The sequence below is a fragment of the Callithrix jacchus genome, chromosome 9, assembly GCF_049354715.1.
Source record: "Callithrix jacchus isolate 240 chromosome 9, calJac240_pri, whole genome shotgun sequence".
In the NCBI taxonomy this organism is placed as follows: Eukaryota; Metazoa; Chordata; class Mammalia; order Primates; family Cebidae; genus Callithrix; species Callithrix jacchus.
Window position 1 is genome coordinate 5,133,657 of NC_133510.1, and position 24,371 is coordinate 5,158,027.

General features: G+C 36.6%; 1 protein-coding gene and 1 long non-coding RNA gene across 6 annotated transcripts in view; one reads left to right on the forward strand and one right to left on the reverse strand.

Annotated features, from left to right (window-relative positions):
• LOC108593067 (uncharacterized) overlaps positions 1–13,074 on the forward strand; it is a 120,089-nt gene extending 107,015 nt beyond the window's left edge. Inside the window, exon 3 of the long non-coding RNA XR_004728536.3 lies at positions 10,478–13,074. This is a non-coding gene — a long non-coding RNA (uncharacterized LOC108593067). The remainder of the gene's footprint in view (positions 1–10,477) is intronic.
• PIK3C2G (phosphatidylinositol-4-phosphate 3-kinase catalytic subunit type 2 gamma) overlaps positions 1–24,371 on the reverse strand; it is a 414,912-nt gene that overhangs the window by 303,489 nt on the left and 87,052 nt on the right. For all 5 annotated transcript variants that reach the window (XR_013522259.1, XR_013522260.1, XM_017975799.4 and 2 more), the window contains 3 exons: positions 13,071–13,190; positions 8,297–8,330; positions 4,849–5,044 (listed from right to left, as the gene is read on the reverse strand). Coding sequence is in view for 3 of the 5 variants with exons in the window: in XM_017975799.4 (XP_017831288.4) it covers positions 4,849–5,044; positions 8,297–8,330; positions 13,071–13,190 (350 nt within the window). In the remaining 2 variants the exon portion in view is untranslated. The remainder of the gene's footprint in view (positions 1–4,848; positions 5,045–8,296; positions 8,331–13,070; positions 13,191–24,371) is intronic.

Genomic DNA, 24,371 nt, shown 5'->3' on the forward strand with positions numbered 1-24,371 from the left:
GAGGCTGCAAACCTGTACACCGTGTTACTGTAGTGGGTGGTAACGTGATACCGCCTCACAACGCATTTCTCCGAACATATTTCCCCCAGTCATTAAGCTCTGCATGACTGTATTTACACAGTTTACGTTGCACTGTTGTAAGGGATCTGTAGATGATTTAAGGATGATGTGCATATGCTATATACAAATACCATGCCGTTTTATGTAAGGAGCTTCAGCATCTGTGACGTTTGTTATCTCCGGGGGTCCTGGAGCCAATCCCTTGCAGATAACAAGGGACAACTGTAATGCAGTTTAAGTATTTTTCCCAGTGCAAAACTCATAGACTGTGCTCAGTGAACAGTAAGTACTATGACAAGGACAAATCAGAGGACCTAGAACTTGTTCGTTGTTCTGCCAGAATGCTATTGATTTTTCTTCCTCTTACTATCCTTGATTTTCATAAGTTGGACAAAACAAAACAAAATGGCATAGAAGAAATGGTGACATGCTTGCCACATTAATTTTTAGTCTTTTATTTCTAATTTATACATGTGAGGCTATATTTTTCCCTTTAGGAATAACTTTGGCCATATTCCATATGTGTTATTAGATCTTTTTATTACCTTGATAGTATTCTCTAAATTCTTTGATTAATAAACCTAAAAGTACATATTTAAATTTATGAATATATATTTTTTTGTTACTCTTTTCTAAATTGCACACAGAGTGGATGAGATCTTTATTACATAGGTTATTTCAAATTTGTTTATTTTAAGTTTTGGTCACTTAAAATATATATTCTGTATGTGCTTAAGAAGAATTTGTATTTCCAAGGTACAATATATATTTATTGGATCAAGCTTCTAAATTATATTTGCTCATTCCTATATTCTTCCTAATTTCTTATTAATCTATTATTTCTTGAGAGAGGAATATTGGTATCCCCACCATTATATTAGCCCCATCAAACTCTCTCTGGATTTCTGTCAATGTTATTACTTTGTTACCTCTTTCCGGGGAATGGAATATTTCAATACCATTTCAGGACTTTAAATTTAATGACACTCCTGATTCAGAGTCCATTATGCTGGTCTACATACCAACATTTGTTCGGTATATGCGTTAGTATTTATACTGAGAGATTGTGCCTATTTCCCACACATTCCTTAATGTGCTAATACGATGAGCCAAGTTTATAAATTAGACTTTAGTGACATGAATGGAAGACACATACTACACACATGTACCTTTTAATGGCAAAGGTTATGGGACAAGGAACCTCTATATGCCATTCAAATCTTCCCCACACAAAGGCCGTCCTCTTGATGAGAGAGAATTTCAGCTTGCCCCTATGCACACAGTCTCCCATAATTGAAAATACTCTTAAATCATTTTTGCATAGATATGCTTTATTACATAATATAGATTACTATGCAAATTATGGATTTTTGCATAATTATTTTTGCATTCTACTTATCAAACCATGATAGTACGTTTTATGAGTGACTTAAGGGATTTTTAAAAATAATATTTACTTTTTAATAAAACCTTCTCATGTGATAATATGATTCTTCCGTACTCTCATTAATTATTACTGACAATAATTTTAACAATTGTCTAGTCAATCTGACACCGCCAGTAATTGCTACTAATTGCTCTGGACTCACTTTCACTGATGCTGGCCCTCTTGACTTCAGGCACTTAGCTTTGTGTGTCTGATGTAATATTTCTTGGCTTCCTTGGAATATCTCCTGGTCTACCCCCCTTTAAGGTCATTACTTCTTCGCACTTTTCAGCTCAGCATTTATTTTTGCCCTCAGTAGTAATCACATCGACTATTCCTGCTCTGGAGACACATGTAACAGTTTCACAAACCAAGTATGACTCATTTCTCTATTGAAGGGATTTTATTCAAACACTCTTAACAAATCTTTATTGATCCTCTATTGTATGCCAGGAAATGTTTTGGGTACTAGGGGTTTTTAAAACATATAGTCCTACAAACAAATGTGCATGGTCACGTGGACATTGTAAAAGGTGATTTGAGGAGGATTGATAATATGCTATTATTAAGATAATGAGCATAATAAAATATCTACATAAAATGATAAATTTATCTCATCTTTGAGTGAGATAAAGGCACTTTCAATCTGTAGAGAGGAAAAAGTTAAATAATGAAATTTCTATCCTATATATAATGAGACATTTAGGATAAATATGAATGAGTTCTTAATCAGTGTAATGAATAAGGAAATAATTTGTTTAGTCAAATGATTCTAAGTAAGATAGATTCTCATTTGTCTATGTTAGCTTGAGTGGGGTGTTCCCTGACGGCATCACTTTCAAATCCTGAGATTTCATGATGAAAGCTTCACTATTTTTTATTGTAGAGTCCTGTACCTTAAGTTTGTACTTTAACGAATTAGTTTCAGTTGCTGACATTAATTAATGGTACTTTTGACAAAAGCCATCTAGAAAGTTGCCACTTTGTTATTTTGCCCCCTCAGTTTGTCAGTACTTCTGCTTCTGGAGCTATCTCTGGCCTGGTTTCTTCCCAGGTGTGGTAGCTTGCCTCCAAGTAGCCCTGAACGATTTTGCCTCCTGGTATGTGAACCCCTGTATCATGCTTTCCCACAGAGTATGATACGGCAGAAGGAGTGGCATACCACCTCCAAGATTAGATTAAAAAGTTTGTCTCTTCTCTCTCTGGGGTTCCCTTGATCTTGGACTCTCTCTCATTCTTGGATCATCTGCTCTGGGGAAAGCCTACTCTATGACCTAAGGACATTTGTAGAAAACTCTGTGGCAAGGAATTGAGGCTCCCCCCACCTATAAGCCATGGGAAATTGAGGTCTTCCAAAACCACATTAATACCACTTTAGAAGTAGATTCTTCAGCCCCACTGAGCTTGAGATGACTGTGGTCTTAGCCAAAAGTCTGACTGCAACTCATGGGAAACCTAAGCCAGGTCAGCCCAGCAAAACTGCTTCTCAGATTCCTGAGCTTCAGAAGGTTAACCCATCAAAGTTTGTTGTGCTAACCGCTAAGTTTTGGGGTAATTTGTTATGTATTAATGGATAATTAATATACTAGGTCCCTAGGAAAATCTGCAATAAAGATGCAATTTGTCATGAGGTAAGACATCTTACTGGAGCCTCTTCCCAAAGAATTTTGGCTGGTCCATGGATTTCTTAGGAATAGCTTCTTTTTCCCTGTGTACAACCCTTTATAGTTTATTACGGTAATGAAAGGCTGGGATGATTTTGTTTCCTTCATCAAAGCCCTAATTTATTTATTGATTATAGGAACTCCTGCAGAAAAGCATTATTTTATATTTATAATTACACGTGCATATGTACACATCTACCTGTATGTAACAATATTAAAAAGTGCTCTATTTTTACTCTGCATATAGGTGCTATGTAGAGACAGAAAAAGGAGAGTTGGTTAGATCATTCATACACACACACACACACACACACACATGCATAAGTGCACACTTTTTAATATGCACACATGCATTTTACATGTACACACATTTATATATTATATATATTTATCCTTGTCTATCTACATATAGACATATATATAAATGCATGCCCTATACATATAGGTTTATCTGTATTTATCTGGCTATAGGAATTTTCCATGGGAATTCAAATGAAAGAGTATTTATTGATGGTTAGAAAATTAAAATATTCATTAGAGTAATAGTTTATTATACATCAGCCCTTTAAAATTTTTCATAAAACTTTAAAAAAGAAATAAAAATATTATTTCATGGATTCTAAAATATGTACATAGTGCTTTTTATATACACAGGTAAAATTTTCTTTTTAATTTACAAATAGTTATTTGATTTATTTGTAAAAAAATACAGACCAAGATAAAAATTGAATCTTTTTTTTTTTTGAGATAAGTCTCTCTCTGTTGCCCGGGTTGGAGTGCAGTGGTGCGATTTCGGCTCACTGCAAACTGCAACCTCTGCTTCCCAATTTCAAGTGATTCTCCTGCCTCGGTTTCCTGAGTAGCTGGAATTACAGGCCTGTGCCACCATGCCCCGCTAATTTTTTGTATTTTTAGTAGAGATGGGGTTTCACCATGTTGGCCAGGCTGGATTTGAACTCCTGACCCCAAGTGATCCGCCCACTTAAGCCTCCCAAAGTGATAGGATTACAGACATGAGGCACTGTACTCGGCCAAAAATTGAATCTTTACTGAAATGTTTTCTTTCAGTTTTTCTTTGAGATGCTAAATGCAGTAAGTACAATAAATCCATTACTAAATTACGATCTTATCAACTTTAATTATCTCTATATTACTGTAATTATGTTATTGAAGAAAATACTACATAGTAGAGTCAACTTAAAATCTGGTGATATTCCATGCCTAATTGTCATTCATTTGTGTTGAAACTCAAATAATTCTTAGTTAATTCTCATTTTATCAAGGTACTGTTCTTGCAAAAAATCACTGTGAAACCTAATGGGGATCAGAGTGATTTTTTTGTTTCTATTTTTAGACTCTCCATCTCTCTGCATGTGTGTGTGTTTTGTCTCACTACGTTTTCTTAACCATTTTCGTAGTCATTTAAACCCAAACATGAAAAAGCAAATTTTAGGGTAGCCACTAAATAGAATAGTATGTTTTATTTTCATAAAGATATATTGGCAATGGCAACTATTTTAATATGGAAAACGGAAGAAGAAAGAAAATTAAATATCTGTTTTGAATCTAAACTTTTCAAATGTGATTTTAAGAGTAAGGATAAACCTATACTAATTCCAAAAATTTATGACATTTTTGCATTCTACTTAAAAGCTATGTAAGAATGAACTCCTTTGTGAAAAACTCACTACTACTCACCTGTGCACCCAGGTTTCCGGAATGTTGTGTGCAGCATATACCGTAAAGCTGAGGTGGGAAGGAAGCCCGGGATTCAGATAGGATATGCATCTAGATACATTTACAGGCTGAAAATCTGCATAAAAGCTGTTACAATAGACATTGATTAGCTGGTAGATGGACGTGGATAGTTCAGTTGTTGCCTTCTCTAACAAGCCTAGAAAGGAAGAGATAGAGACAAAGTCACTAAGAAGGGCTATATTTATCATAGGCCATCAATTACAGCTTTGAAATTTTTTATAATACAATTTAAATAAAATTTAATGAAAGTAGCGATTTACCAACTGAAGAAAATTAGCCATCAGTACTTCTGAATGAATGCAACCTGGTTTAGTTAATAGTAGATTAGATATCGATAAGCTTTCTGATCTTCAGCTGCAGAAATCTTGAAAGCATAGCCTTTTGATCACAATTTGGAATTTTTACAATTATTAATTTGACATTCTGATCAACTTAAATTTGTAATATTTTTTCTTCTGATTTGTGATTATTTAAAATTAATTTTCAGACAAGGAATATCTTTTCTACATGGCTTATAAGTATATCAAACAAATTCCATCTAAAGAATTAATCATAATAAATTTGATGATGGTATTGCATTTGCCATTAACCGAACACTAATCATATACAATGCACGGATATAAAAAGAGAATGATAGTACATGGCTAGCATTTACAACCAGCTTGAAATGAAAGATTTATGATGTTTACTTTATCTCTTCAAAATCAAAGCCTTTCTTGATTTTTGCCATTAGTTATTTAAAAGGAGTCTACTTGTTATTCCTAAAAGTGACTTGTCATGAAAGAAGAAAAATGAAAAAAAATTACTAGGTGTAGGGGCTAATTGTTGTCCTCTGGCAACTAAGTAGATACTGAGAGAACAAGTAAGCACATCATCAGAAATTGTGCTCTTAAGATCTGCTGTGATATGATTCCATGTTTTGTCAGTCAACATAGTTGTTTATCCAAACACATGCAATTCTTCATAAGTTGTTTTTCAGACATGCAATTCCCTATATAGTAGTTCAGTTTTAACAGCACTTTTGCTTTCCACGGTTTCAGTTACCCAAAGTCAACTTAAGTAAAAAAAAAATTAAATGAAAATTTCAGAAATAGACAATTTATAAGTTAAGAAAAATCATAGGTTGGTTTTTGTTTCTGGTTGTTTAGAAAAGAAAATAGTACAAAGAGCTAGATATTCTACAATATTCCAGCACACAGGCAGTTGGATGCTTCAGGAAAGGGGCCAGCTTGACATGGAGCTTCCTCCCACACCCTGTCTGTGCCTCAGTAGCTCTGTATATATTTTTGCTGTTGCTTAACACATGCTATTATTCACTTAGTTATTCATAAATTTGTATAAAATGTATAAGATAGATTCATTTTACTTATTTGTTATATTTTTTATGTTGTGTCCTCTGTTGAAATAGCCTGGGGGGACAAGCAGAGGGGAAAAAGGAACTCTCTAATTAAAATTCTCTGAGAAATCAGCAGTAGCAATTAATGAAGCAGAGTAAAGCAGTGTAAAAATAGTCTTAAAAGAGGCCTCATCAAACTCCAGAGGCCAACCAACCGAGATTCTCCTGAACAGCAGGAGGCAGAGAATTATACATTTATGGAAATATCTTGTTTCTCAGTCCCCAAATTGTACTTTTGGTATGCTGGAGCAGGAAGCACAAACTTCTTTTCGAGAAATTTCAACATTGTGCAAATAAATACACATCTACATAATAATAAGTTTGATTTATTAATTTAAGCTGTAGCATATATTTTGGGGGAATTTTAGCCATTTGGTTAATTACCCCAACTCTACTTTTTGCTTTTTGTGCAGAAACATGGTTCTTGGATATAATTTGCTAACTTAAGTTTGTACAGAGATGTATGCTCATGCATTATGATTTACTTCCAGAACTCTGGATGAAGAATACATTTCAAATAACATCATCAAAATGTATTAAGCACCCAAGACACTGGGGTTAGTGGTGAAACATGGTGGAAAAAGTTTTTATCACACCTAATTTTACTCTGGAAAAGAGTTACCGTGCCACGAAATAAAGAGGCAAGGACAATCTATGCACAGTTTAGACTCGATTACAATCTGTCATGATTCATTATAGAATGTAAGTCTCCAGGAAAATTTCTGTACAGTTTTGTGGGATTTCATACTCCAGTTCCCTGAGGAATATCAGGGAGGAGACCTTATTACAATATTCCTGATAGAAAGGGAGAATCAGTTCCATACAGAAACACCTCCAGCTTGTTCACTCCACGTACCACCACTTAGATTCTGTTAGTAATACTGTCAGGGAATGTCCATTCCTTCCTTCCCTCTGTGGTCTGGAGTTTTACGAACATCTAGAATAGAGGTTTTTGTACTTGCACAAATTTCTTTATACTCTCTGCCACCCTATTTTCCTTTTTAATTTGAGGTGGGAGAGTTCCTCAAACATAATTGAATGTCTTCTTTTGAGTGGTGGGAATTAGAGTTGAGAGGATATACTTTTGTACATGACTCTTAAAAAACAGTTAAGGATGTGGAGGGCAGGTTAGGTTTTCATCTGCGTTCCAATGGATTTTTCTGAATTCAAGGGTGTTAGTTGAACATCTGAGGGGCAGACAGTTTTCTTGCAGATACTCAGAGTATTCCTATGCCAAATACCATCTACCAAATACAACCAAGAACGATCCTGACCAGACCCTGCATTTTAAATCCTATCATATTGCTTATGTATATCAGGATAACAAGATCAAAGAGTTTAATCTGGAATCACAGACTCTGAAAGTGGGAGAGTTGAGATTCAAAGCCACTTCTGTCTGATTGCAAAGTTAAGACTTTGCTCTATCCCACGCAATCTCACACCTACTGTTTTCTATAGAGGCAAAGTCCTCCTGTGTCTTGCAATTTTATAGATTCAGAGCCTCTGTGAACACTAATTTTTCAGGAACTGAAGCCTCCTACTACCTGTTATATTAGCTTGGTCTTTCAAATAGAGTTGGAATTTAAATTTGAAGTGGGTGACCTTGCATATAGACGTATACTACTTTTCTGATTTTTCTTACATCAAAATACAACTAGGCAAATGATAAAATTTTCAATGCTTTGGAGTGGTTACATTTTCTGTATTTTAATTTTTATGGATCTCCTGACTTTTCTCATTATTTTAAAAATACCAGTCTAAAAGTTTAGAGAGTGCAGATTTTTATTCCTTTGCAGAATAATCACTTCCACTAATAAAATGAGTTTTAGAAAAATATCTTTCTCCTCAAAAAGCTCTGTGTGTGTGTGTGTGTGTGTGTGTGTTGTGTGTTACCACAGTATTTGAATAAAGAATTGAAAAAATTATTTTGGATTCTATAACTTACTTTTTTCTTTATTTATTTCAAAATACTTGAGTAGATGTATGTTTTACCTTTTACTGAAGTCTCTGAACTTTGATAAAAATTCTGAAAAAAAAGTAAAAATATACTTGTTATTCACACAACAAATTCACAAAATAATCAAATGCTAATATCCAAAATCTAAACATTACAATTTATTTGGCATGATAAAATGACAAAATATTTCTTGGCATCATGTATCAATTTGCTTATTAAACAGAATAAATTTAAATTATATGATGAAATAAAAACTTTCTAAATATTATAATAAACAATGTAAGTTGTTTAATTTTTTTAAAAAAAGAAATTACTACAATAGGTTGTCTAAGTTCAATCCCCCTTTCACAAAAGTGACTAATCTTTTGATAAAAGTGCATTCTAATTCTCTCTCTATTCCGTGTCCAGCTGTTATTCTTAGCAATCATTCAGCAAGCCTTGGACAGCACCAAAAAGAAAACTGAATTGAAGTAGACAAAATCACTATAGATTCACTAAATAGTTTTCTTTCTCTTTATCTTTTTAGCGAATTAAAAATAACTGATAGCCAAATGCTTGAAAAAATAAAATATCTTGAGTCATATCCTAAATTAAAAATACAATCTGAAATCCTATTGTTTTGTCTTCATTTTAATTATTCTTTAAGTTCATGTCCATTAGTGTGTTGTGGCCTTTCTTATTTATTTCTTTTTGTCCTTGTTAGAAGCCTAGACTTCCTTTGGTGGCTTAGGATTTGCTCGTTGTAACTAAACTATCCTGAAAACCGTATAAGGTTATTTATAGACATCCTAAAAAAAGGTTTCATCCCAAAAGGAAATACAGATTTTAATAAGATCCATTTTAATTGACATTAAAATATTTTAAATTTATAAACTCAAAATTTAAAAAATAACAAATAAAATTTCAAGTCTTGCATTTAAGGAAATATAGTCAAAAGCCAGATTTCTCAAACAAATAAATTAGAGAACAATTGTTTTTCATAACAAAAAATTTGTTACAGTATTCCTTTAGAGAGAGAACATTTCAATCATATTTAAAATGTCATTACACTTATATGTAACTTCTGAATTTAAAGGATCTTTCTCAAGAACCTTTGAAGTATTTCTATTAGATAAAATATTTCATCTGAATAAAGTATCAGCTGCTGGTCTTAACAACTACACATAAGATCTTCACCCCATCTATGTAGGTGAGACTATTAAAAATGTTATCCTGATTTAACTAGAATTCAATTTATTCAGAAATATAGACTTGTAATAGAAAATCACCATGACATCCGCCTACACCATGATGTGAAAGACCATATTTTCACTTTGTGGTTTGCCGATTATGTAAGCATTTAATGGAAATTAAATTATATGAGTTCTGGAATATAATTTGAAGGATGTGAATTGTTTCCAGTGCTGGGTCACAGAATAAAATAGAGTACGAGTATGTTTGTCATATAATACTTCAACTTGACAAAAGTGACATTTAATAAACACCTAATGACTTCCCCGTATGGCAGGAAATAGTTCTTTGCATGTCGACCAAAAATACAGCCAAGAAAAAGAAAAGCTTCTCAAATTTCACAGTTTTTTGGCAGAAAACCCGTATTTGTCAGTATTTCTTCAATCTTAAGTTCATGGTGGGTGTAGAGACTGCTTTGGCATTGTTAACTGGTTACTGCACAAATCCTGCAAAATGTACTTACTATTTGTGCCAATATTCTTATATAGGTAGCTTCACAGTGAAAATGGGATTGAAAAAGATGCACAAAAGTACGAATACAAGTAATGTAGAATAAATGAGCTTTCAACATTCTACTCAAAATAAGTAGGTGCCATTTTTACAGAATATTGAACTATCTTCCACTGACATAGATTAAATAGAACTAGTTGTCAACTCTCTTCTTAGTTTCTATGCATGAAAATCATTTTAGTCTTATCAAAACATAAGATAAATATTTAGATATTATGAGTTTAAAAGTTTCAAAGAAAAAATCACACGAGAGTTTGTGTTTATACTAGTATATAAGGAAAGTGAAATGTGAAGGTGAGTTTTTCTTGAGTTTATAATTGTTCATGGCTTTCCTATGAAATACCCAATTCCTTTGTGAAGAATTCTTTTAGCTTCAGATATTGTAAGTTTGATCACTTCTCAGCGTTTTGGCTAAGATCAAGTACAAATATTGTAAGTTTGATATTTCTGAAAAATTGTCATTTCTGTTCTTTTAGGGAGTTTCAGACAATGAATGTTTTGAAGATAAAATCTTGTGTAACCAGCACTATTTTGACGTCATTCGAAGTGCTTCATCCTAAAAATGTTTTCCTCGTTCTCTGCTCAGTTGTTTGTCTGCCAAGTCGCCAAGAACTGGACATAGAAGTTGAAGAATAACCAAATAGTCTCAACAGACAGGAAGATGTGTCCACACCCACACATCTGGTCTCCTCCTCTGGCAATGGTTCATATTTGTCAGGAGGCTGGCTGTAATCGACGGCCATGAGATGACAAGGGCCAACCTTACTGGGGCTTGTGTGAATTAAAGCCTTCATACTGGCCTGATTGGAAAGAGTCTCCAGAAATAGCACCAGCACCATCCTCACTGCCTCCAGTAGCAACAATGATCTCGTTTAAGCTACACTGTTATCAGGGCCCCTTATTAACATTATTTCTCATATTCACATGAGGAAATGTAAAATTCCAACAAGTGAATTAATTTTCCACAGGATGTTTAGATAGAAACTGGTAGATCTTAGCTCCAATTCATATTTGCATTATGTTATCTTATATATTTTATCATCAGCTCTGGGAGTTTGTAATATTTCTAAAATGTGATAATTTAGAGAAATCACTGCTTGTCACTACCTTGTTATACTGACTTAACATCACCAGGAAGAAAGCCCTTTTGCAGCATCATATAATTCCCAAGTTCTTAGGCTCATCAAAATAGTTATTTTCAAAACATGTTGGTGAAATGCTTTTTAAGACTCTAGTTCAAGCTTGTCCAACCCACGGCCTGTGGGCCATATGCAGCCCAGGATGACTTTGAATGTGGCCCAACACAAATATGTAAACTTCCTTAAAACATTATAAGATTTTTTTTTTTTTGCCTAACAGCTACTGTTAGTGCTAGTGTATTTTATGTGTGGCCCAAGACAATTCTTCTTCCACTGTGGCTCAGGGAAGCCAGAAGACTGAACATCCCTGCTCTAGTATACATTTTTTCACACTGACACAGAATAGAGAAATATGATCATATTATATATGATCAATTCAGATTGTTTTACCTTGTTGTTATTTGTAAAGGCCATTGGTCTTAATAGCTACTGCAACAATGATTTTGGAGTCTACATAGTTATTCCATTTCCTTCTATAATTGGAAAGTAAAAGAGTAGGTGTTTCCTTATTAAGAAAAATTTAGTGAATTTTGGGTATTTCTGTCTTAGATATTGAATCTGGGGATTTATTGATTTCAATATTTCAATTTTGATTTCTTTAATGGTTTGCATTTTTAGCTTTTCATCAATGTATGTTTTTAAAGTACTTTGGTGGCATATGTCCATGACTCATCAAAATTATTGTCATCATTGTTCATATAATGTCAAGAACATATTTAAATTTCTATATTCATTTTTTACTGTCTAATTACACAAAAGTTTGAATGAAATAAGATCTAGAAAGCCCAACATTAAGAAACTACTGAATTTTTATACCCGCCTATTTGAAACAATAAGTAGTAAGTATGATGATTTCAATGTAGTAATACGATTCTCTATATTGTAAATCAATCTTCAAGTTTGATTGAAAGTTTCAAGACTGTCGTATTCAAAGGTGGTAGAATCTCTCTTGTTGTCTACCATGCAGATAGAGAATGCACGTACTCACTCTATCTTAGAAAGTTTCACATACACTGTAATGTGCATAGGGGCCTAGGTTCGAATCTGTATTTTGCCACTATAAATTCTCTGTACATACACATTGTAAGCATTGAGTTTTACTGGTGACATGAACATTAAAACACCAACTTTACAACATTGCTGTGAGGATAAATTGAGTTAAAATGATTAAATTCAATGAAGTAATGCATATGTCAAACTATTTTATACATTAGAATGCACTAGCAAATATTAGTTATCATATCTTTCTGTTTTATCATCTGCTAATTTAATAAGATAAATGAATTAATTGTAAACAGATTTCCTAATATTTTTCTTGGAAATAATCACTTACGGGTCTACATCAGATTTCTGAGATTTAAAAAGACAATCACATAATGCCTATTTTGAATCCCACCAAACCAGGAAATTGTCACATGATGTGGGATACAGAGAAAGTCACACAGAAATCATGGAAGCTGCAAAATTCACAAAAGATACCACAAAAATGGATGATTTTTCTTTTTATAAATGTGCTCATCCATACAAACATGACTCTTATGCCTGTATACACTGGTATACATGAGAACCATTAACAACCTACACAGACACTTCCATGTAAATATTATATAATTACGTTCATTTAGGAGGGACTGTAGGATTGATTTCAGTGTCACCTAAAGTTATAAGGTGGTTACAAACTTCAAAGATGCAATACATGTCCTTTTAGTTTAATTAAATCTATTAGGCATAATAGAATCAAGCTGCCAATACGCCCAAATAATTGAAATATACTATGTGGCTACATGCCCACACACACACAGCTACACACCAAATCACACACACACAAGCATGCACACAGAAATATAGTTGTTAATCAAACTCTTTCACCTTCTTAATTAAGTATTGAACTCAAGTTTAAAACTACTGTGTAATAAATGAAGAGATTTACCTCTGCTTTCCTCTGAAGAATCAGACTTAGTTCATTTGCTGCATCGGTAATTTGTTTGGTTTCCACGCACCCTAGAACACTGCATATTTTTTTAACTTCTTCAATAATATCCACGTTTTCCTGTAGATAACAAGATTCACATCTTACAATCTATTGAAATAAATGAGGGGACATGATCCTCAAACTTCTTCTCTTTCCATGGGGAGCAAGTGGAATAAAATACAGTCGTTTGCTTTCACATAAAAAGAAAGTCCTCAAGACTGGTTATCCTGTGACTGGGGCTGTACTTTTCAATGAGTGAATGCCCAATATTACAACTGACTTAACACTAACTTACTTCACTAACTTACTAACTTAGCGCTAACTTAACATTACTTGAAATAAAATGAGAGAGAGGTAGAAAGAGAGGAAGGGTAAGAAAGAGGGAGAGGAAAAGAGATAGAGAGGGGGCGGGAGAAGTGTGGGGAAAGCAGGGAGACTCAGCCTCAGACGAAGTCTGTGGTTTTTCTGTAAAACACTATGAAAACAAAGTAATGGTGGATGACTCAAGGAGGGTTTCAGAACACACCTGTTTTTTGGAATCGGCGTATTCCAAACTTAGGAAAAAATCAGATTCACGGGATTCAGAACAAACTCAGGACAACCAGTTGTGGTGTTGAAGTGTGTGATAATCATCTGACTGCGGTATCTTCGAAGCGACTGATGTTTAAAAGGAATCGCTGACGACAAATAGAGCCTACCGATAATACAGTTTGGGTGTTTGTCCTTGCCAAACCTCATACTGAAATATCATCCCCAGTGCTGGAAGTGAGGCCTGGTGGGAGGTGTTGGGTCAAGGGGGCGGATTCCTCTAGAATGTCTTGATGCAATAGTGAGTGAGTTCTTGCAATAGTGCGTGAGTTCTCACAAAATCGGGTCGTTTAAACGTGTGCAGTATATCTCCCTTCCCTCTGCTCCAGCTCTCGCCCTGTGAGATACCTGATTCCTTTTCACCTTCTGCTATAATTGCAAGAATCCCTTACCAAAAGCAGACGCTGGCACCACACCTCTTGTATTGTCTGCAGAACCGTGAGCCCATTCAGACTCTTTTCTTTATAAATTACCCAGACTCGGGTGTTTATAGCAACACGAAAATGGCCTAATACACCAACAGCAAAGACAAATTCTTAAAATCAACACTGCAGACTGGCCTTGAGATAGAGAGAGATTTTATGGTCACCATTCTAAGAACTTTTCATTAGCCGTTCTATATCTCAGATTTGCACATTTTTTTTTGAGACAGATTTTCACCCTGTCGCCCAGACTGAAGTGCAGTGGTGCGATCTCAGCTCACTGCAGTCTCCACCTCCCAGGTTCAAGTGATTCTCCTGCCTCTGCCTCCTGAGTAGCTGGGATTATAGGCACGCACCACCACACCTGGATACTTTTTTGTATTTTTAGTAGAGACAGGGTTTCACCATGTGGTCAGGCTGGTCTCAAACTCCTGACCTCTTGATCTGCCCGCCTCAGCCTCCCAAAGTGCTGGGATTACAGGAGTGAGCCACTGTGCCTGGCTGTATGTGTTCTTAAATAAGGATTTATTTTAAAAATATCTTCTCTGTTTTGACCTTATTCTTTTTCATGTTTTGCCACTAACTCTAATGAGAAATCTCTTCTTTTTCTTTGATTCTGTGTGAATCATGTTTCACTTTACAATGCTTTTATAAACTTTGTCTTTATCGTAACAATTGTGGCTTTTCAAAACAGGTTAAATTCGTCACCAGCACTACCATCTTTCCAATGAATTACAACAGTTTATTTTAGGAAGACATGGAACAGGGTTCTTCTTTTTATTTTCACAGAAAGATATGGGTTTACACCTTTAAAAGATTTTAATCCTCCTTATTCTAGGGCATTTTATTAACAAAGTGTCAAGACAAAGATACAATGCAAGTTTTACATTAATAGGATAATACTTTGCCTCTTTTGTGGAAAAATAATATGTACTTTTTAATTTGTTGCCCGTATCTCTTATATGTCATTTTACAAATGCTGAAACCAATGACAAAAATCTGAAGAATAACTAATTAATACTATAAAAGACAAAATGAGGATTCCAAAAATTGTCCACAGATTTTACTAATGAGGTAAAAGTAAATGCAATTTATTTGAGATCTATTTTAAGTCTTTCATGGATTAAAAGGAAGTCTACTCAATAATAACATGGAGAAGAAAAAATTACGATTCATCCAAATTGAAAAAAGTCATTTATTTCACTTATGATGTGAACTCAATATAAGTCAATACTGTGATGTGGCTACCAGATCCCGTTCATTATTAAATCGAATCAAAAGACACCTGCTCTTCAAAACTAGAATGTAGTTCCACCACATTTTCCATGTATATTATCCAAACTGAAGTTTAGTTCGGGTACTAGATTTGAGAATGTACTTGACAAACTGGAATTTACCAAATGACGACTACCTCACTGTTAGTGTACTGTTAATGCAGTATTCATTCAGAAGAGCATCACAGACAGCATGGTCAGCTCTGAAGTCAGGCTCTGTTTACATCCTGGTTCTACCCCTTTCTACCTGCGGCCGTCATCAGAGCACTTAACTCTCATATCCCTAGGCTCCTTCTATCAAGTGAGAAAGATAATTAAGTTTCTGTAAAGATTAAATTAGATAAAATATAAAATACAGTGCCTGGTAGATAATGAGGGCTAAATTTTAATGTTTAACTAATTTTATTCACACCAATCTTTCAGTTTATAAGAGAAATGAGACACTGTAGAAGCAGAGATGACTAACAATAGAAATTAGAAAATCATAAAAAACTGAAAAGTCATATGAGGGTCTCTGTTTATTTTTTTCATTCATCTGCTCTAAGTAGATATGTGAGATACATGAGTTTGTAAAAGTTCGTAAACAATACTAATTGAAATTCTAATACTGGGTTGACTTGGGTAACTAGGTAGCTGGTAGCTGATTTATTCAATCTATTACTTCAGTCTTGCAGTACTTTTTATGTAATCTACTTACCTCATTTAATCTTCACATTCTAAAGATAAATAATCATTATAGTCATGCATAACTGAGATTGCTAGAATATGTGAAATAATATATTGAAATTCTAGAATTGAGTTGGTGATTATTTGAATATGAGAACCAACAGAAAGGTTGGATTTAAGATGATTCCAAAATTTTATTTCCAAATTTTGGAAACCAGGAATACAGTAGGGTGCTATTAATTATGGCGGAAACACGGACAAAATGAAGATTTTTGGTAGAATCATAGAGTATTTTTTGATACACGGAATTTGAGCTTCCCAGAGGAAATGCAGTGGAGTTCTATCTCTAGCAACCGTTAGACTGAGAAAACGTAGACACACTACACCCCCCCACACAGTCAACATGTTCATATAAACGTTAAACAAACGATAAGAAAGGATAAATTTCAGGGTTGCAGACATTAGGAAGGAACTGCAAGCCTAAGAAGCAGCTCCAACAGTGATGCTGCATTGGCCTGGTGGAAATATCAGCCTAGATGCAGATCCTCAGCTGGAGGATAGGTCAGTTTCTTACTAACACTGGGACAAGTGCTGACATCTTAGGACTAAACCTCTTGGTGAAGGTAGGGGAATGGGCAGAACTGGAGCCAAGATCCTCAAGCAGTCCTCAGACATTAGACAGCAGCCACCACCTGTAAAAGGTGCGAGAAGAAAACCATGCCTACTGACCAGAAACGCTTTTGATGAAGCCTCTCTCTACTCAGTCTTCGAGTAAGAAAAATGATTATCTGAGAAACTGAACCCTAGTCTGTGCTCTATGTGTCTCTGGAGTATTAATTTATACTACCCATAGTGGGAATTTATGTCAAAAATTGTACTAGGCAGCTGGGCATGGTGGCTCACTTCTAAAATCCCAGCACTTTGGGAGGCCGAGGAGGGCAGATCACAAGGTCAATAGATTGAGACCATCCTGGCCAACATGGTGAAACCCTGTCTCTACTAAAAACACAAAAATTAGCTGGGCACGGTGGCAGGTGCCTGTAATCCTAGTTACTCATGAGGCTGAGGCAGGAGAATTGCTTGAACTCGGGAGGCGGATGTTGGAGTGAGCTGAGATTGCGCCACTACACTTCAGCCTGGTGACAGAGCGAGACTTTGTCTTAAAAAAATTATACTAGGCTATTGTGACATTTTTGCACCCAGGGGAAGTAAATGCACATTGTCGTATAGGAACACTTTTCTATACTGACCTACAGAGTTTCTGCCCAAATACACATACATATAAATATACATGCACGCATGCACACGTGCACACATACACACACACACACACGCACACACACACCACAGTAATGGGAATATCAGTCCAAAATTTATAAACCCTATGATAGCTGATTCACATTATGAGAAACCCTACAGACACAAAATGCAGTAGGGTGAGCACCCAATTTCAAGAAATAACAAAGGTAGACTTGGGCAACATTTTTATAGATGTAATACATAGACTAAAATTTGAATAAGGTTGTTCCAAGAGAGAATCTAGATAGAGAAAAAAAAGCTGAACATTGGGAGCATCATAACATTTCATAACATTTAATATTTTAAGGATGGAGGAGAAAGTTTGGGTCACAGATGGTGCACACAGTGTGGAGACATAAGCCGGAAGTCTACAGCTTAATGGACGTCAACGTGAAGGTAGTTTTAGCTTGGCAAAAAAGAAAACAAATGAGACATTATAGCCATTTCAAGTATTTGATGTTTTTTCAAGTAAAAAGAGGATTAGATTTATTGTAAGTAGCTCTAAAATGATAAATGAGAACAAATGGTGGAAAATCTAGAGAGGTTCTTTTGATTCAATATAAGAAAAATATTTCTTAAAATTATTTGTCCAAAAACTGTGTAGGCTGCCTTTGGAATAAAAAGGCACTCCCGATTCAGGTATATGAGCCATCAGCGATATTTAGAGAAAGATTTTTGCATTGCTTAGGAGTTTAGACGAGACTGCCTCTAAATTCTTTCTAACTTCTTTGGGTTAGTGACTGAAAATAATGTCGTGATGTTATTTTACATAGTACATTCCAAGCTTATCTTAGGAAATATTTGATGTGTCCTGGACTTTGGAGGAAACATATGCTAATATTTTAGAATTAATTAAGCATACTTGAAAAATATTTTGAACATTTGAAAAGATTCATAACAACCCTTTCTCCCCTGCATCTTTCTGGAAAACCAAACAAAATGGCATAAGTGGTTTATTATTCCCCTCTCTTATTTAGCTGTGATGGAGAACAAAGCAGTATGCATTTAAACAGCCATGTAACTACTTACCATCTTCCAGAGTCTATATAAACTTTAATGAGTTTCTATTTATATTAGACACACTGAAAATTATCAAATTCAATTAATGAGTTTGGAGACAAATGAGAATTTAGAATGCTTTTCGTTCCAGGTTCAGTAGTTAGTGCCAATATGAATTATTTTTTCCTTAAAGATTAAAAATAGCTTTGAAATGCAGCTTGTCTTAAAATATAAAAAAGGATGAGTTCATGTCCTTTGCAAGGACATGGATGAAGCTGGAGACCATCATTCTCAGCAAACTAACACAGGAACAGAAAACCAAACACTGCATGTTCTCACTCATAAGTGGGAGTTGAACGATGACAACACATGGACACAAAGAGGGGAACATCAGACATTGAGGCCTGTCAGGGGTGGGGGCAAGGGGAAGGAGAGCATTAGGAGAAATACCTAATGTAGATGACGGGTTGATGAGTACAGCAAACCACCATGGCACATGTACACCTATGTAATCAACCTGCACATTCTGCACATGTATCCCGGAACTTAAAGTATAATAAAAACAAACAAACAAAAAACATAGATTGATATCTCTGTAACTACGGAAAAAGCCAGATAATATACAAAATCATAACTTTTTCTGAACCTAGCAGAGATCTGAGGTCACAAAGTGACCAAGTAAACCAAATTACAAAGAATGAAAACTGCTCCAAAGAGAGATGGGGCACACGAAATGTTCAACCTTTGGCAGAGCACAGGAGAAAGAGGTGGTCGCCACGCACATGGGTAAATTAGCTAAAATTTTAACATATTTTTAAAGGCTAGATATGAGCTGGCATGTCAGTTTGGAATACCAGGAAGCCCAGGACACATGGGGAGTTTACAATCTCCTGCAAGCTGTTTTCCATGGACGGCTACCAGTGTTTCAGGGAAAATACTGCAGGCCGTGCAGTAAACAGGAGTCATATTCTGTGGCGCAGGTGTGTAGGTAATCACCTGTTTCTGGGGGATAGTTATGGGGCTCTGTCCACTTCTGTGGATCCTTTTGACATAAGAAGCAAAACTTTAAAGCTGCAGGGGGAGGAGCAGCAAACCCTGCATTACCCTGAGACCAGGCACAAACCCCTTTGCTTCTGGAGAGGTAAACAAACGAAACAGTCTTGTCTCTGGGAAAGAAGTAGGTCATAGATGAGAAGCTCCTTTGCTGTTGAAGGAAGGTTGGAAGCAAAAGACCTTTGCTTCAGGGGAAAGGCCAAGAAACTTGTCTTGGGTCCAAGATCCTACCTGGACACTAACTAGAGGTCAGGTAAGAGGAGCAGTAAACTCTCTGCCGCACACAACTAACTGCAGACGTAAGACAGAGTTTGGCTGCCATGTGGAGGAGGGGCAGGAACGCTCCAAGAGTCAAGTGCGCAGAGTCTGCCTGAGGCTGTGATTGGTTCTTTACAACACAGAACCCCCTTGTCCCCGGTGCCAAAATAGATCTAGCATTGAGTAATAAATTAGCAAGGATATTATTAAGTAATAAATAAGCTGGGAGAGTGACAACAGTGTTTAGAGAGACCCTCTCTTTGGCACAGACAATCAGGAGCTGTCAAAAGCTGAGGACGAAGCAGGATTCCACATGGAGGAAAACGTCAAGATACCACAGGTTCCACTGTAAGCACAGATTATCGAATATTTTATGAGGCCAGCGTTGCTCTTATACCAAAGTCTATAAATATCAGAAAATAAAAACACAAAATGAAGTCCCTCATAAATATAGATGCAAATATATTTAACAAAATATTAGTTAATTGAAGCCAGAAACATGAAAAAGATTATAAATTCTTAGTAAGTATAGTTATACCAGTAATAAAAAGATTTTTAAAATTTGAAAAGAATAAGAGAAAAACCATATGTGCATTTGTATATATGCACAAAAGACATTTGACAAAACTCATAATCCATTCAAGATAGGAGCTCTTAGTAAGCTGGATATAGAAGAAAACTTTTTCAACCTGGTAAAAGATAACTAACTTTTTATATTACAACATAACCTCCAAATAACTTTGTAATTAATGATAATAGACTATAATATTCTCCCTCAGAGAATCCAAGGCAAGGATTCTATTCTTACCACTTCTAGTAAAATCCTACTGGAGACTCTCAGCAAGAATTAAATAATAAGGCAAGTAAAAAAATAATGGGACTATAGACTGAAGAGAAAAAAACAAAATGATTTCACAGATGACATGATTATATATGTTGAAGTCCTAAGGAATCAAAAAAATAGATAGGAAAAGCGATTTTAAGAAGACATAGTATATAAAGTCAATATATGAAAGTAAGTTCTATTCCCACGTTAACAAACAACTGGAAAATAATATAAAAATACTATTTACAATATCAAAGACATGAAATAATAAATTTGGTAAACTATGCTTAATCTCTATGCTAAATTATAAAACATTGCTGAATGATTTAAGAAACCTGTGTAGATGAAGAAATAGATCAGATTAAACTGGACTCTCATGGATTAGAAAATACAATATTTTAAAATATCAATTCTCCTTACATTGATCTATATAATCAATGCAATTGTAGCCAAGTACCTAGAATAGCCAGATTCTTTTTTTTAACAGGAATGATTTTGGAGAACTTATATTGGCTGATACCAAGACTTTCCTTGAACATATGGTAATTAGGACAATGTGGACTGACATTAGCATAGTCATGTGATTTGCGAAACAGAATAGAGAGTCTAGAACTAGACCTGCACATGTGCGGATAATTGTTTTCCACAAAGTTGCTAGATTATGCAATGGAGAAAAGCATACCATCTTTTTTCTACTTAAAAGCGTACTATCTTTTTTTAATTTTTCTACTTAAATATACCATGTGATGCAAAATTTGGTGATGAAATGATAAAGAAAAGGCCTGGTGCGGTGGCTCACGCCTGTAATCCCAGCACTGTGGGAGGCCGAGGCAGGTGGATCACAAGGTCAGGAGATCGAGACCATCCTGGTCAACATGGTGAAACCCCATCTCTACTAAAAATACAAAAAATCAGCTGGGCACAGTGGCGCGTGCCTGTAATCCCAGCACTTTGGGAGGCCGAGGCAGGTGGATCACGAGGTCAAGAGATCGAGACCATCCTGGTCAACATGGTGAAACCCCGTCTCTACTAAAAATACAAAAAATTAGCTGGGCGTGGTGGCGCGTGCCTGTAATCCCAGCTACTCAGGAGGCTGAGGCAGGAGAATTGCCTGAACCCAGGAGGAGGAGGTTGCAGTGAGCCGAGATCGCGCCATTGCACTCCAGCCTGGGTAACAAGAGCGAAACTCCGCCTCAAAAAAAAAAAAAAAAGCTACAAAATACTTTTCCTCAAATAAGACCTTTTACAGAGAGGAGAGGAGACATGAAGTGGCAAACAGATATATGATACCAAAATATTTTATTCTTCAACTTATTGTTTAATAAGAATCCCTTTTCTATTATCTTTAACTGCGTGTTCTTGATGTATTATATAATTCCCTACATAAACTACCAGTAGAACGTCAGGTCATGTTATTCCTTTGCACAAAACCCTCTAGTTTTCTCCATCTTACTAGCAACCCAAATTATGTTGGCTAGTGATTATCTTCTGTTTTGAGAATCTACTTTTTACTTTTAATTTTTTTATACTTCTTCAAGTCTGAGTGTGCTCTGTACATGATAGGTTTGACTTTTAGAAGTTTCTGTCTGCCCTTTATTTCTTCTAAGGTGGGTTTCAGTTCTGCAGTCGTGCTTCACTGTCCCGGGTGGGTCTCGGTTCTGCAGTCGTGCTTCACCGTCCCGGGTGGGTCTCGGTTCTGCAGTCGTGCTTCACCGTCCCGGGTGGGTCTCGGTTCTGCAGTCGTGCTTCACCGTCCCGGGTGGGTCTCGGTTCTGCAGTCGTGCTTCACCGTCCCGGGTGGGTCTCGGTTCTGCATTTGTGCTTCACTTTCCCGGGTGGGTCTCGGTTCTGCAGTCGTGCTTCACCGTCCCGGGTGGGTCTCGGTTCTGCAGTCGTGCTTCACCGTCCCGGGTGGGTCTCGGTTCTGCATTTGTGCTTCACTTTCCCGGGTGGGTCTCGGTTCTGCAGTCGTGCTTCACCGTCCCGGGTGGGTCTCGGTTCTGCATTTGTGCTTCACTGTCCCGGGTGGGTCTCGGTTCTGCAGTCGTGCTTCACCGTCCCGGGTGGGTCTCGGTTCTGCAGTCGTGCTTCACCGTCCCGGGTGGGTCTCGGTTCTGCATTTGTGCTTCACTTTCCCGGGTGGGTCTCGGTTCTGCAGTCGTGCTTCACTGTCCCGGGTGGGTCTCGGTTCTGCAGTCGTGCTTCACTTTCCCGGGTGGGTCTCGGTTCTGCATTTGTGCTTCACTGTCCCGGGTGGGTCTCGGTTCTGCAGTCGTGCTTCACCGTCCCGGGTGGGTCTCGGTTCTGCAGTCGTGCTTCACTTTCGCGGGTGGGTCTCGGTTCTGCAGCCGTGCTTCACCGTCCCGGGTGGGTCTCGGTTCTGCAGCCGTGCTTCACCGTCCCGGGTGGGTCTCGGTTCTGCAGCCGTGCTTCACCGTCCCGGGTGGGTCTCGGTTCTGCAGTCGTGCTTCACCTTCCCGGGTGGGTCTCGGTTCTGCAGTCGTGCTTCACCGTCCCGGGTGGGTCTCGGTTCTGCAGTCGTGCTTCACTTTCCCGGGTGGGTCTCGGTTCTGCAGTCGTGCTTCACTGTCCCGGGTGGGTCTCGGTTCTGCATTTGTGCTTCACTTTCCCGGGTGGGTCTCGGTTCTGCAGTCGTGCTTCACCGTCCCGGGTGGGTCTCGGTTCTGCAGTCGTGCTTCACTGTCCCGGGTGGGTCTCGGTTCTGCATTTGTGCTTCACTTTCCCGGGTGGGTCTCAGTTCTGCAATTGTGCTTCTCTTTGGCTTCTTTTGCAACCTTGCAACTGCCCCTTGTTAGCTATTCATTTTATCCAACTTTCTTATGCTTTTTTGCTCATTTTCCACCTTTTCTTATGTTATATTCTAAAGGCAAATCAGTTTTGTGAAAGTTTTCTTCTGGACCCTATACAATCCTCTATTTGAGTGATAGTGATAGAAACAACAGCAGTAATAGCAATAAAGTAACACAGGTACTTAGGTTTTCTTAAAAATGTTTTATCTCCCAGCACTATAATTATACTAAGCACACTACATCCACTATTTCATTAATTATTTAAAATTTTATTATTTTATATTTATTATCCTCACTCTAGTGATGAATTATATAAACTCGAGGAAGGTTGAATACAGAAGCTCTACAGTGGTGGAGGGTTGACTTACACATTTATCTGACTTTGGAATCTCTGCGCTTAAATTTTGTCCTAGACTGCCATTAGGCTGAAATAATGTTTGAAGTTGGAACTTCTGAAAATCTAACAATAGATTTGCTTGTAACCAAGAGAGCTTCCGTTTAAAAGAAGCTAAATATAAAATCCCTATCTGTCCTCTTTCTTTCTACTCATATATGGAATTTTCTTTCCTCTCTAGATGAATACAGTTAGACTTTGGTCTTGAGCAAGTGTGAAATAAGTATTATTTTGCCTTTCTCACCGAGTTGCTTAAACATGAATACTAGAGATGTCATATTCTCCTGGTTATCTCCTTGGTATAGCCTCTGAGTCATGGGCTAGATGGTAGAAGGACTTAGGGGTTCCCAGTTATTTTCTGACCAGATACATGTTTCATGAAGCTTAAGCCCATGTTTTGAAGCATGTTTGAATTGATTTTCCTCAACTGTGGTCCATCTAGTTTACAATAAATTCAACAGTTACTAGACTGTAGTGTAAATTTGTTATCCATGGTAGGGATTTCCTACCATGATTCGGACTGGCATTTTAATAAAGAATTTTGGAGACAACGTGTTAGAGGTTGCTGGGAAGAAGTAATTTTAAATCAGAAGTTGATTCTTTCTCCTAGGCTATGATTTGGCTTTATATTGCTTTGCTTTGCATGGACACCACTGTGTGTATTATTTAT